Consider the following 13,652-nt stretch of genomic DNA (forward strand, 5'->3'; position numbering starts at 1 on the left):
ATTTCTCCTGTTTGCCCAGGGATATCTTCTCTGGCCTTGGGGTTAGAGAAACCGGATGTGTATAATCTGCTGATCACCATGTCGACTTCTACCCAAAAAATTACCCCATGTTAGGAAGTTTATAAGGAGTTTTGCCAAGAGGGAAGACCTTAACTACTATACAAAGAGCATGGGCCATATATCCCAAATACTATTAAAGTGCCTAAACATATCAAATACCAGACCAGACCCCCTAAACCTATGAGACACCAGCCCAGAGAGAAAACAAATCACCCCCTAGACCAGACTCCGGCATATATCCCCTGTCCTGTAAGGACTTCCAGACATCACAAGATCATTGGACGTTGTCAGGTCACACCTCTGTCCAGCTTTCATTCACAGACACAATGGGATCGGATACCTTCTGGGATACAACCTCTTCAGGGCATGGAGACATTTTGTTTAAATAGGGGGTAGCAGCGTGCCTTTTTTTCCTAGGGATCAGTGTGGTGAAATTAGCCTTTTGGAGAATAGGTAATGTAATCTGTTTAGTAGGTCGTCTCCCTTTTGGGGTTGTTTCTGGTAGGTGGATAGGGGGCACTATGATGTGTACATGTTACAGATTAAGAAGTTCACTATTGTAAAGATGGCTCCTCCTCAAAGTAAACCTGTCAGGTAATTTATGCTGAGCTATGTTCTCTGTAGGTTTATATAATATTGAGCAGGAAATCGGAGTAAAAAGCAGAGTAATTCCTGACCGGACTCCTAGGAGAGACACTGAGAGTCCTGCTTACTCCACCCACACACAGTGACTGACAGCTTTCTCCGTACACACTTATAAGGGGAAAGTAGTCAATCATTGTTTGTGGGGGGACAAGCAGGACTGTCCTTGTCTCTCCTGGGAGTCCGGTCAGGATTCACTCGGCTTTTTACTGAGAAATCCTGCACAAAGTCATATAAAGCAATTTTATCACCGCGCTCAGTCTCTCTCCATCTATTATATCTTGTTCTCTGGGCAGCAGAGATCCCCTGATAACCTCAGTTTAACCTCTTCTTACCCAGACTCACTGAGGCAATAAATCAATGCTGCTGTAGGTGAACTATTTTTTAACACGTTTTTAGGTTAGGTCACACATTGGCCCAGATTTATCAAACTGTATGAGAGAAAAAGTGGAGTGATTTTTCCACAGCGACCAATCACAGTTCAGCTAATGAGCTCTGGTAAAGTGAAAGCTGAGCTGTGATTGGTTGTTGTGGAAAAATCACTCCACTTTTTTTCTCACACAGTTTGATAAATCTGGGCCTTTGTGTATATGCAGCTATTTCACACTGTGGAATATATGCTGCATATTCTGCAATGGACAGACACACAGGGCAATCTGATGGCAGCCATATGTGCAGGAGAGAGACCCACGCGTCATCACGTCGGCGCACTGGCCCTGCCTCCCATCCTCACTGCGCACACAGGGCTGTGTGTCTGCTCGTAGGAAAATATGCAGCGTATACGCAATGTGCCATGCACCAAATGTATTAGATGGTCAAATGGTATGTAATAAGTATGGTGTAAGTACACATTGTTTTGAAATTACACTTCAGTACACCACTTTTTACAAATTCTCTTCACAGCCAGTTTTGTAAGTCAGATGTGGTCTGGTGTAGATTTGCGACAAATTGTGCAACCATTGCAGAAATACAACTTTATTTTGGTATACCTACAAAACTGTCTACTTGAAAAGTTGCAAGAACAAAATCTGTGACAAATTTAGAGCAAAAATATGGTCTACATACAATGATAAATTCCCACCACTATGCCTACAATTCAGCCACAGTTAAAGGGGTATTCCAGGCAAAAACTTTTTTTTATATATCAACTGGCTCCGGAAAGTTAAACAGATTTGTTAATTACTTCTATTAAAAAATCTTAATCCTTCCAATAGTTATTAGCTTCTGAAGTTTTCTGTCTAACTGCTCAATGATGATGTCACGAGAGCTGTGCATGATGGGAGAATATCCCTTGCATGATGGGAGAATATCCCCATAGGAGCTGGACAGCTCCCGGGACGTGAGTCATCAGAGAGCAGTTAGACAGAAAACAGCAACTCAAATTCAGAAGCTAATAACTATTGAAAGGATTAAGATTTTTTAATAGAAGTAAATTACAAATCTGTTTAACTTTCCGGAGCCAGTTGATGTATAAAAAAAGTTTTGGCCTGGAATACCCCTTTAAAGTGATTTTCTTCAAGCTGGTGTCCTGCAGTCCTAGGTTGGTGCAAGGGTGTATACAATAGGAGTATCCAGCTCCAAAGGCAATAGAAAGATCCAAAAAGTTAACACTTCATCTTTACTAGATATGCATTAAAAAAAAACAGGACAAAAAGAAAATAAATCAAAATAAAAGGAAAACGTTGACGCATTTCCAGCTGTACACAGCGCGTAGTCATGGCGATGTATAGACAGCAAGTGCTCATTTATATATCCTTATGGGAATGTAAACCTGTTTGGCAGTGCCGGAAGTGGGATTCTGCATCTGATGTGGGATCCGGTAACCAGAATGAATAACAAGTGATAACTAAAGTCTGATCCGTACTTTAGATATCACTTGTTATTCATTCTGGTTACCGGATTTTGAAACAAAAGACACGCAGAACAGATTCCCGATGATGTGCTATTCACTGATGTTCTTTAAAGTGTACCTGTCGTCAACAAAAATGTTTTACATAATGTAGATAAAACCATTATATGTATATTTGTAATATACATTGGTTAAAATAAAAGTGTTTATTTTTGTCCCTGTAGCTATTGCATGTGTGTCTCTATGTGGAGTCCAAGCACAGGAAAAGATGGTGGACAAGCAGGGCTCTGTGCACTAAGAAAAAGCAGGACCGTGTGCACTGAGGCTCTATAACATGCTCCTGGCTCATACATCAGGATAATTGACAAGCCAGGAGCCTGCACAGAGCCCTGCTTGTCCTACCATCACTTCCTGTTTTTGGACTCATCATAGAGACTCGGACAAGAGCTGTGGGGACAGCATTTTTTCACCCAAAAAAATACCCAATTTTTAACCATTATATACATATAATGGTATTCTCTACATTATATAAAAAGTTTTTGTTGACGACAGGTACACTTTAAAGGGGTACTCCACCCCTAGACATCTTATCCCCTAGGCTAGGGTATAAGATGTCTGATAGCAGGGGTCCCCAGCGATCTCTGCTGCGGCACCCCCAGACATCCGGGGCATTGAACGACCTTCGCTCCCTCACGGATGACTGGCGATGCAGGGAGGAGGCTCGTGACGTCACGGCCACGCCTCCTCATTGCAAGTTTATAGACTTGCATTAAGGGGGCCGTGATGTAACGAGCGGGGCGTGACCGTGACGTCACCAGCCTCTTGCTCTGCACCCAATGCTCTAAACAAATGCCGGGTGCAGCAGGGACATCGTGGGGGTCCCCAGCGGCAGGACCCCTGCGATCTGACATCTTATCTCCTATCCTTTGGATAGGAGATAAGATGTCTAGGGGTGGAGTACTCCTTTAAGACACCTCTTTTTTATAAAGGGCTTTTCATAGAATGGACATCATGTTGCAAACTAAACTTTGTTTTAGAATATCTCAGTTCATATGGTTGGATGTGGCCATGTTCATATAGTCTCTTCAAAACACAAAAAATGTCTAGACATATGGAATTATTATGTCAAACAAAGACTTCAGCTTCAGGTTCAAATGATGTTCCTAACATGTCGATGGATTTCTCCCCTGACTCCCCATAGGGGTCTTATAATGCATCCTTTAAGGCCTGATCTATATGCCTTATAAAGTTCCTGAGGTATATGTTAAACAGAGGCTGTGGTGGATGACTGGCATTCATCACCTATTGACTTATTGTATATGGGATCCATTTATGACCTGATAAAGTATTGATAAATAAATGAATCTTTAAGAATAAAAATACATGGGGTGAAATAGTGTGGTCTACTATACTACTTCATACTTTGTTTGTAGTATATGGATGGAGGCGCACACTTTCCCTCTCTCAGGCAATGTAAAGCCCTGGACACATTTACCATATTCAATGGAAACTTCTTCTGATGTACACACTTGATTGCGATCATAGATAGATATGAATGTTCCCTTAAAGGGGTACTCCGCTGCTCAGCGTTTGGAACAAACTTCCGAATGCTGGAGCCGGTGCCGGGAGCGTGTGATGTCATAGCCCTGCCCCCTCATGACATCACACCCACCCCCTCAATGCAAGTCTATGGGAGGGGGCGTGACGGCTGTCACGCCCCCTCCCATAGACTTGCATTGAGGGGATGGGGCGTCATGAGGGGGTAGGGCTATGACGTCACGAGCTTCCGGCATCGGCTCCAGCTTTTGGAACAGCAGCGGAGAACCCCTTTAAACATACTCACTACTTATCTCCCATAATAGCAAAGGATCAGACACATTGATATCTAGCTTGCCTGATCCTTATTTCCCATTCGGAGTATAATCTGGAGCCCCCCCCCCCCCCCCCCATACACATCAGATCCTGATGAAATCTTTTATATAAGGTGCACAATTAGCCAGATGTAGGTTGTATTGCTAGACTGAGCCCAGTAAGTCAGTGCAGGCTTTACTCTACATATCTTTCTTTGTGTTAAAGTGCAATGATGCTATATTTTTTTGTTCTATTCCTTTTTCTCAGCTAGAGAATGAGGACGACTCCTCGGAAACCCCTGCAGTAGAGCAGCCATCAACCTCAACACAGGCTTCTCAGGCTTGCCAGACCACAGCTGCTTCTGCAGCAGATACGTCTCCACCGCCTTACAGCAGTATCGTGGTGGACAATGGTGTGGACAATGGTATGTGTAGATACTTTGTGAGGATTTCTTTAGTTCATTGGTGGATCTGTTCCTCATGTCTATCAGCCAGGCATAACCCTTAGTTGCAGTCCAGGGGGTGTACTGTAAAGGCCCTCTGTCTATCAAGTAAATCTATTATGGCATTAGGGCTGGGCGGTATACCGGTTCATACCGAATACCGAAATTTCTTCCCTGCACGATATGAATTTTTCCCATAACACAATACCGGTTGGGCCCCTCCCCCCTCGAATGAATGAATTATCAGCCACAGATGAGTTGCGGCGGCGCTTTATATGAATGACTTGCGGGCCGCCGGCACTTTAAATGAATGAGATGTGAGTCGCGGCAAGCTGTCACCTCCCTCTGCAAGCACTAAAAGCCTGGCTTTTAGCGCTTGCATGGGGAGCTGACAGCTTTCCGCTCGCAACCTACAGGAAAACTGTCAGATATTTTCTCCGGCACTATCCTGCTGGATAGTGTGGGAGATGCTGATTCCAACGAGCCCTACCTTACCCGGATCTGCCCGGCCGTTCGCCCGCAATTGTAGTTTTATTCTATGTGTATATCTTGCTGTAACTGGCACGGGCGGGGTTTCTGCCGGTTAACTGGCACTGATGTCAGCACCGCTTATGAATATTCATCCCCCCTCCCTCCAGTTAGGAGCGGCGAAGAGGGGGAGAGCTGGAGGGAGGGGGGATGAATATTCATAAGCGGCGCTGACATCAATGCCAGTTAACCAGCAGAAGCCCCGCCCGTGCCAGTTACAGCAAGATATACACATAGAATAAAACTACAATTGCGGGTGAACGGCCGAGCGGATCCGGGTAAGGTAGGGCTCGTTGGAATCAACGACAGTTTTCTGACAGTTTTTCTTTAATCGTTTCCAGCGTCGGCGGCCCGCAAGTCATTCATTTTAAAGTGCCGAGGCCTGGAGGAGAGGGGGGGGGGGGGTGTTAGAGAAATATAGCAGCACCTGGGGGTCATATATGATTAGTTCCTCGCGGGGGGGGGGGGGGGGGGGAATACCGTTAAATACTGTGGAACTGCCATAACTTGTAAAAATACCGTGATATGCATTTTTGGTCATACCACCCAGCTCTATATGGCATACTCGGATTCGGCAAAGTTCTTGTGTCCCATGTAGAGTTGATGGAGCAGTTGCTGAGTGTGCATGCTGCCGCTCCATTGACATAAGGACAATGGCCTCCTTTCTTGTGATCGGTGACATAACATTATATGTATATTTGTAATATATGTTGGTTAAAAAAATGTGTATGTTTGGCTGAAAAAAATGCTGTCCCTGCAGCTATTGCCTGTGTGGAGACAAAATGTAGGAAATTTAGGTGGGAAAGCAGAGCTCTATACAGGCTCCTAGTTTGTCAATCAGCCTGCTGTGGGAGCTGAGGTTCTGTCACACTTTTACATCCTGTATTTTGTCTCTGCACAGAAGCACACAGGCAAAAGCTCCAGGGACAAGACACCAAAAAATATAAATGTATATTACAAATATAGGAACAAAAGGAGATGATCCAGCACTCCACATAACTTGCAGCTTTATTGGATTCCGTAGGAAAACATCACACAGTAAAGGTCACCGATGAAGAGCTTGAAACACGTTTGACACTGGAGTGAACGTTTTTACTGTGTGATGTTTTGGTACGGAATCCAATAAAGCTGCAAGTTATGTGAAGTGCTGGATCTCATCTCCTTTTGTTCCTGTCCTCGTGAGCACCTTGCCGGGTGCGGGTCCGTGCACTACAGTGGGGAATGTGAGCTGAATGTTGCATCCATATTACAAATACACATGAATTCAACTGCAAAGTGACAAGAATGGAGCACTCACCCGGTCTGAAGCTTCAAACTTCTCCTTTATTGCATTAATAAGGCTTACATGCAGGGGAGCGGACAGGAGCGGTGAGGTGGGGGAGTGGATGGACGATGGTCCGTATTGCGCACTTGGTGCTTCGTCAGGGTCCACGATACGTCTCCCATCCACTCTCCTACCTCACCGCTCCTGTCCGCTCCCCTTTATGTAAGCCTTATTGATGCAATAAAGAAGTTTCAAGCTACAGACCAGGTGAGTGCTCCATTTTTGTCACTTTGCAGTTGAATTTATGCCTGATGTTCTTTGTGAGCACCGGAAAGGTCTTGTTGGTATATATAGCTTAATGAGCTGCAGACACTGTCCGAGCAATACTGTGTCAGCAGTGCCGAGGTGTACTCTTGTGTATGAAGGACAAATATACATGTAATGTTATATTCCACATTTTATAAAAAGTTTTTGCAAATGACTGGTACGCTTTAAAGTTTTGGGGGATGTCTCCTTTAAGCAGAGGTCACTGACTCATGGAGGACCTGGCATAGTGAAAGTGTCCCACAGATTCTATATTGTCAGTAATGAGTCTAGTTTATTATTTATTGAAGCAGTCATTTATTACAGTGATCAGATTTCCTTATGTCTGGCAGAGGTCCAAGTGACGTGATGGCAGTGCCAACTGCTTCTGTGCTTTTGGAGCAAGAGACTTTGCAACTGTACATAAAAGCAAAACGAACGTGGTAGACGTCCTACTCATCAGTAGGTTAAGATCTCTCCACATGTAGGGGTTCAGCGTGTGTCTGGGTCTCTTTTGTTTTTCAGCCATAACATATTGACATGAATTTATGAGGCTTCTGGTAATCCTGCCAGATTCATAGTCATTTCTTAGAAATCTGCTATGATTGAAAGAAAAAAACCTATATAAGCAAGTAACTCATTCTCTACTTTAGTTCAATGCAGATGTCCCATCTAATGAATGAGAATAACACAGTGGGGGGGGGGGGGGATTTATGAATAATGGCTGTGGTATATGTTTTTTTTACTCCTTTTTTTTCATGGGTGGCTTTTTAACTCACTGCACCAAATTTACAAAAAGGCACAAGTCGGGTCATATGTGTGAATTTACCCACCTTTCAGGCGAGTGTTACAGGCAGCTCTTCCAGAAGTGATTCCTTGTGTGTTAAACTTAATAGTACCAAATATCCAGACTTTTAAACATGTCCATCCTAACCATATTGAAAAATGTTTCCCAAAAAAAAAAATATATATATATATTTTATTTTTATTTTAGTTACGGTATATTTTTTTTAATAGGAAATATATATACAGGGTGGGCCATTTATATGGATACACCTTAATAAAATGGGAATGGTTGGTGATATTCACTTCCTATTTGTTGCATATTAGTATATGTGAGGGGGGAAACTTTTCAAGATGGGTGGTGACCATGGCGGCCATTTTGAGGCCATTTTGAATCCAACTTTTGTTTTTTCAATAGGAAGAGGGTCCAGTGACACATCAAACTTATTGGGAATTTCACAAGAAAACAATGATGTGCTCGGTTTTAACGTAACTTTATTCTTTCATGAGTTAATTACACGTTTCTGACCACTTATAAAATGTGTTCAATGTGCAGCCCATTGTGTTGGATTGTCAATGCAACCCTCTTCTCCCACTCTTCACACACTGATAGCAACACCGCAAGAGAAATGCTAGCACAGGCTTCCAGTATCCATATCTTCACAGCATAGACAATTGCCTTCAGATGACCCCAAAGATAAGTCTAAGGGGGTCAGATCAGGAGACCTTAGGGACCATTCAACTGGCCCACGACGACCAATCCACTTTCCAGGAAACTGTTCATCTAGGAATGCTTGGACCTGGCACGTTCCCTGAGTTTTTCCAGCAAGATGGTGCACCACCACATTATGGGTGTCAGGTCCGAGCATTCCTAGATGAACAGTTTCCTGGAAAGTGGATTGGTCATCGTGGGCCAGTTGAATGGCCCCCAAGGTCTCCCGATCTGACCCCTTTAGACTTTTATCTTTGGAGTCATCTGGAGGCAATTGTCTATGCTGTGAAGATACGAGATGTGCAGCACCTGAAACTACGGATACTGGAAGTCTGTGCTAGCATTTCTCCTGCGGTGTGGCTATCAGTGTGTGAAGAGTGGGAGAAGAGGGTTGCATTGACAATCCAACACAATGGGCAGCACATTGAACACATTTTATAAGTGATCAGAAACTTGTAAATAACTCATGAAAGAATACAGTTACCTTAAAACCAAGCACATCATTGTTTTTCTTGTGAAATTCCCAATAAGTTTGATTTGTCACATGACCCTCTTCCTATTGAAAAAACTAAAGTTGGATTCAAAATGGCCGACTTCAAATTGGCTGCCATGGTCACCACCCATCTTGAAAAGTTTCCCCCCTCACATATACTAATGTGCCACAAACAGGAAGTTAATATCACCAACCATTCCCATTTTATTAAGGTGTATCCATATAAATGGCCCACCCTGTAGATTTCTTTCAATAACGAGGTGGTCTGCTTATATTAATGAGAAATTTCAACAAATTTTTGTAATGTGTGTTTTCTGTGCCACTTATTTTTATGAAGGGGATTTGCGCCTTTTTAAAGGGTTTGCGCCAAATGTTGCACCTTTAAATTTTTTTTTTTAAAAGTTGCATTTTCATAGATTCCTGACCACTTCAAAAACCCGACTGAAAACACACATACTGCCGCCAAGGAAAGGAATGTGCATAAATGAAAAGGTGCAACAAAAGGCACAAAAAATGTACTGCACCAAATTTTTTCACCAAATTAACCCCAGAAAACAAGGGTAAAGTGCTTCATAAATACCCCCCCCCCCCAGTGTTTTTTTAAGGCCCCGATATAAGTAAATACGCAGTGTGTTCGGATGTAGAGTCCTAATCTTTCATTCATGTGTTAGACACTAACTGGGGATAGACTTCCAAGGAGTGGCGGATCTCCACGGCGCTGACGACACATCAGGTAAGTAGAAGGTAACTTTATTGGGATAATGCAACGGGTTTCACCGCGCAAGCGCGGTGAAACGCGTTGCATTATCCCTATAAAGTTACCTTCTACTTACCTGACATGTCCGTCCTTGGTCAGCGCCGTGGAGATCCGCCACTCCTTGGAAGTCTATCCCCAGTTGCTGTTCACCTGGTTGGGAGGCTGCAGACCGGACCCTACCGCTCACCCATGCTTACCGTTGTGTGTGAGTTCGCACAACCACCTCGTGTAAGAGGCTTGTATAATCACTCTCTTTGCCATATCCCCTTATCCACCCGGGTGGTTTTACGCTATGGAGCGCTCTCTCTTGTGTTTATAACTGTGTTAGACACTAGGCATTGTTAGTGATCAGGGGGCTGTCTCGCAGTGCCTAATGATACGAAAATAATGCTGTCACTTTTAGGGTGGCCTGTCTAGATGTCCTCCCCATTAGTTAGTGAACAGAGGGCTCTTAGTTCTGGCTGGTCTCTTCCAAGAAGAGGAGATAATAGGCGATTCACTTGCTGTAGATGGCCCTGTTAGTTTAGTAGGCACAATAATTCGAGAAGACTGCCTACATTGTTATTTTACTTGGCAGCATTTGATATTTCATCTTTATATAACCATGATCAGAGATGAGAACGAGTTGTCGAGCTGAATCTTACCTTTCTGTACTGAAACTTCATAAGGTTACATTACTGATTTGCAGCCTCCGGTTTGTAACACATTTTTAATATAAGGATAGCTATTCGTGCTTGTCATCAGTAATCTTTAATATACCTGCTAAAAAAAAAATCAAGCTTTATGTCAATTGGGCCTGCTTCTTTATATATCTTTCTTATGCTTTTTTTTCATTTATAGAAGCACATGATGAATACTACCCCGTACCACCTCCTTATAGTGTTGCCACCACTCTCCCAACATATGACGAAGCTGAGAAGGCTAAAGCTGCAGCAATGGCTGCTGCCGCAGCGGAAGCGGCGCAGAGGGTAAGCAGTTTTGCTTTTAGTTGCTTTGTTGTTCGTATTTTGTATTATAATGTAACTTCACGTCTACCCTGTTAATACATAGCAATAGTTGGGCCCATGAGCTACAGTCCACACCAATGTCTGAAATAAGCTGTGATAAAACTTTGTACAGGGGCCAAATTGCACATCCAATGCTTATGTGCCTCATCTCATTGAACCTCCGACTGGACCCTATTCACACCTACAGTGCAGCATTCGTACCTATTTTTTCTGTTGCAAATGATAGAAACCCTGATTGACCCCATGAATGTCTGAGGCAGTATTTCCCAACCAGTGTGCCTCCAGCTGCTGCAAAACTACAACTACCAGTATGCCCAGAAACCCCCCACCCTGTATAGGAAGCACGGCTAAAAAGAATTACCCTTCCATTGTCTTAGACCAGTGTTTCCCAACCAGGGTGCTTCCAGCTGTTGCAAAACCAAAACTCCCAGCATGCCCGGACAGCCAACGCCAGCAATCCAACATTTCTATCTGGCTGTGTTATTTTTTTGTGTCTGAGTGTAGAAATTCAAAACACTTCTCATCCCTACCACCCAAAGAGAATTCTTGTAAGAGTGGTTTCGCTTACACATTTTTGTTTTTTTCTTAAATAACAATAATAATTATTATATATACAAAGCAGCAGAAGAGAAACACTCCTAGGTAAACAAAGGATGAGGGTGCAAGTGTTCTCCAGGACCTTGGTCCTTGGTCCAAAAGTGCAGATTCAAAGGAAAAGGACGACTGCAGCACCCCAGAGTATCCAATAGTGTAGCGTTACTCCAGCAAAAGACACACAACGTTTCTGTGGTCTCACACCACAGAAAATGGTGGTGTGAGACCACAGAAACTTAGTCTGTCTTTTGCTGGATTAAAGCTACACTATTTGTTGGATATTCTGGTGTGCTGCAGTCGTCCTTTTCATATATTGAAAAAAGCCCAGAGTCCACAAAGTTCAACCTATAACCCTAATGAGTCCCTACTGAGTTGATCCAGAGGAAGGCAAAAAACCTTCATACTAGAGGTAAAAATTCCTTCCCGACTCCAAATATGGCAGTCAGAATAAATCCCTGGATCAACATTCTGTTCCTATAAATCTAGTATACGTAACCAGCGATCTTCTTACTCTCAAAAAATGCATCCAGACCCCTTTTGAACTCTTTTACAGTGTTCCCCATGACCACCTCCTCTGGCAGAGAGTTCCATAATCTCACTGCTCTTACAGTAAAGAACCCCCATCTGTGCTGGTGTAGAAACCTTCTTTCCTCTAAACGTAGAGGATGCCCCCTGAATACAGTCCTGGGTATAAATAGATCATGGGAGAGATCTCTGTACGGTCCCCTGATATATTTATACACTAAATAACCCCAATTCTGATAATCTTTCTGGGTACTGTAGTCCTTCCATTCCCCGTATTACCATGGTTGCCAGTCTTTGAACCCTCCCCAGCTCCACAATATCTTTCTTGTACACTATTGCACAGTACTGTAGCCAATATTCCATGTGTGGTCTGACTAGTGATTTGTACAGCGGTAGAATTATTTCCTGGTCGTGGGCAACTATGCCCCTATTGATGCACCCCATGATTTTATTTGCCTTGGCAGCAGCTGCCAGACACTGGTCACCACAGCTAAATTTACTGTTTACGAAGACTCCCAAGTCCTTTTCCATGTTAGTCGTGCCAAGTGTTCTCCCATTTAATACATAATCACAGCCTGGATTTTTCTTCCCCATGTGCATTACCTCACATTTATCAGTGTTAAACCTCATCTGCCACTTCCCAGCCCAAACCTTCAACCTATCCAGATCCATTTGTAACAGTGCACTGTCCTCTATAGTGTTTACCGCTTTACAGAGTTTAGTATCATCTGCAAAGATTGCTACTTTACTATTCAACCCCTCTACAAGGTCATTAATAAATATATTAAACAGAACAGGACCCAAGACTGACCCCTGTGGTACCCCACTAGTAATGGTCACCCAATCAGAATAAGTACCATTAATAACCACCCTCTGTTTCCTATCACTGAGCCAGTTACTTACCCACTTACACACATTCTCCCCCAGCCCCATCCTTCTTTTTATATGCACCAACCTTTTATGTGGCACCGTATCAAATGCTTTGGAAAAATCCAGATATATGACATCCAGCGATTCCCCCTGGTCCAGTCTGGAGCTCACCTCCTCATAAAGCTGATCAGGTTAGTTTGACAGGACCGATCCCTCATAAATCCATGCTGATATGGGGTCATACATTTATTTTTATCAAGATACTCGAAAATATCATCTCTTAGAAAACCCTCAAACAATTTACATACAACGGAGGTTAAACTAACAGGCCTATAATTCCCGGGGTCACCTTTTGACCCTTTTTTAAATATTGGCATCACATTTGCTATGTGCGAGTCCTGGGGAACAGTCCCTGTCACTATAGAGTCCTTAAATATTAAAAATAGGGGTCTATCTATTACATTACTTAATTCCTTTAGAACACGGGGGTGAATGCCATCTCGGACTGGTGATTCGTCTATTTAGATTTTTTGTAGGCGGCACTGTACTTCTTCCTGGGTTAGACAGGTGACCTGTACTAGGGAGTTTACCTTATCTCGCTGTATTTCACCTGGCATTTCATTTTCCTTGATGAATACAGTGGAGAAGAATTTGTTTAATATATTTGCTTTTTCCTGATCCCTGTCTATTATTTCTTCCTCATCATTTTTTAAAGGGCCAACACTTTCATTTTTTACCTTTTTGCTATTTATATAGTTAAAGAACATTTTGGGGTAGGTTTTACTTTCTTTGGCAATGTGTCTTTCTGTCTCTATTTTTGCGTTTTTTATCTGTTCTATAGCTTTTTAATGCTTCTTCACTGCCGTCCTGTTTTAGTAGTTTAATTGCTTTATTTTTGTCATTTATTTCCCCTTTAAAGTTTTTATTCCTCCATATTGGTTTTCTTTTATTCTTGACCCTTTTATTCCCATA

At 42.9% G+C, this 13,652-nt stretch overlaps 1 protein-coding gene across 6 annotated transcripts in view; it reads left to right on the forward strand.

Annotated features, from left to right (window-relative positions):
- The window catches only part of NDFIP2 (Nedd4 family interacting protein 2), a 155,461-nt gene that overhangs the window by 37,786 nt on the left and 104,023 nt on the right, over positions 1–13,652 (forward strand). For all 6 annotated transcript variants that reach the window (XM_056555574.1, XM_056555578.1, XM_056555576.1 and 3 more), the window contains exons 2-3: positions 4,670–4,826; positions 10,525–10,652. In XM_056555574.1, the coding sequence (XP_056411549.1) occupies positions 4,670–4,826; positions 10,525–10,652 (285 nt within the window). The remainder of the gene's footprint in view (positions 1–4,669; positions 4,827–10,524; positions 10,653–13,652) is intronic.

Source organism: Hyla sarda, chromosome 2, assembly GCF_029499605.1.
Source record: "Hyla sarda isolate aHylSar1 chromosome 2, aHylSar1.hap1, whole genome shotgun sequence".
Classification (NCBI taxonomy): Eukaryota; Metazoa; Chordata; class Amphibia; order Anura; family Hylidae; genus Hyla; species Hyla sarda.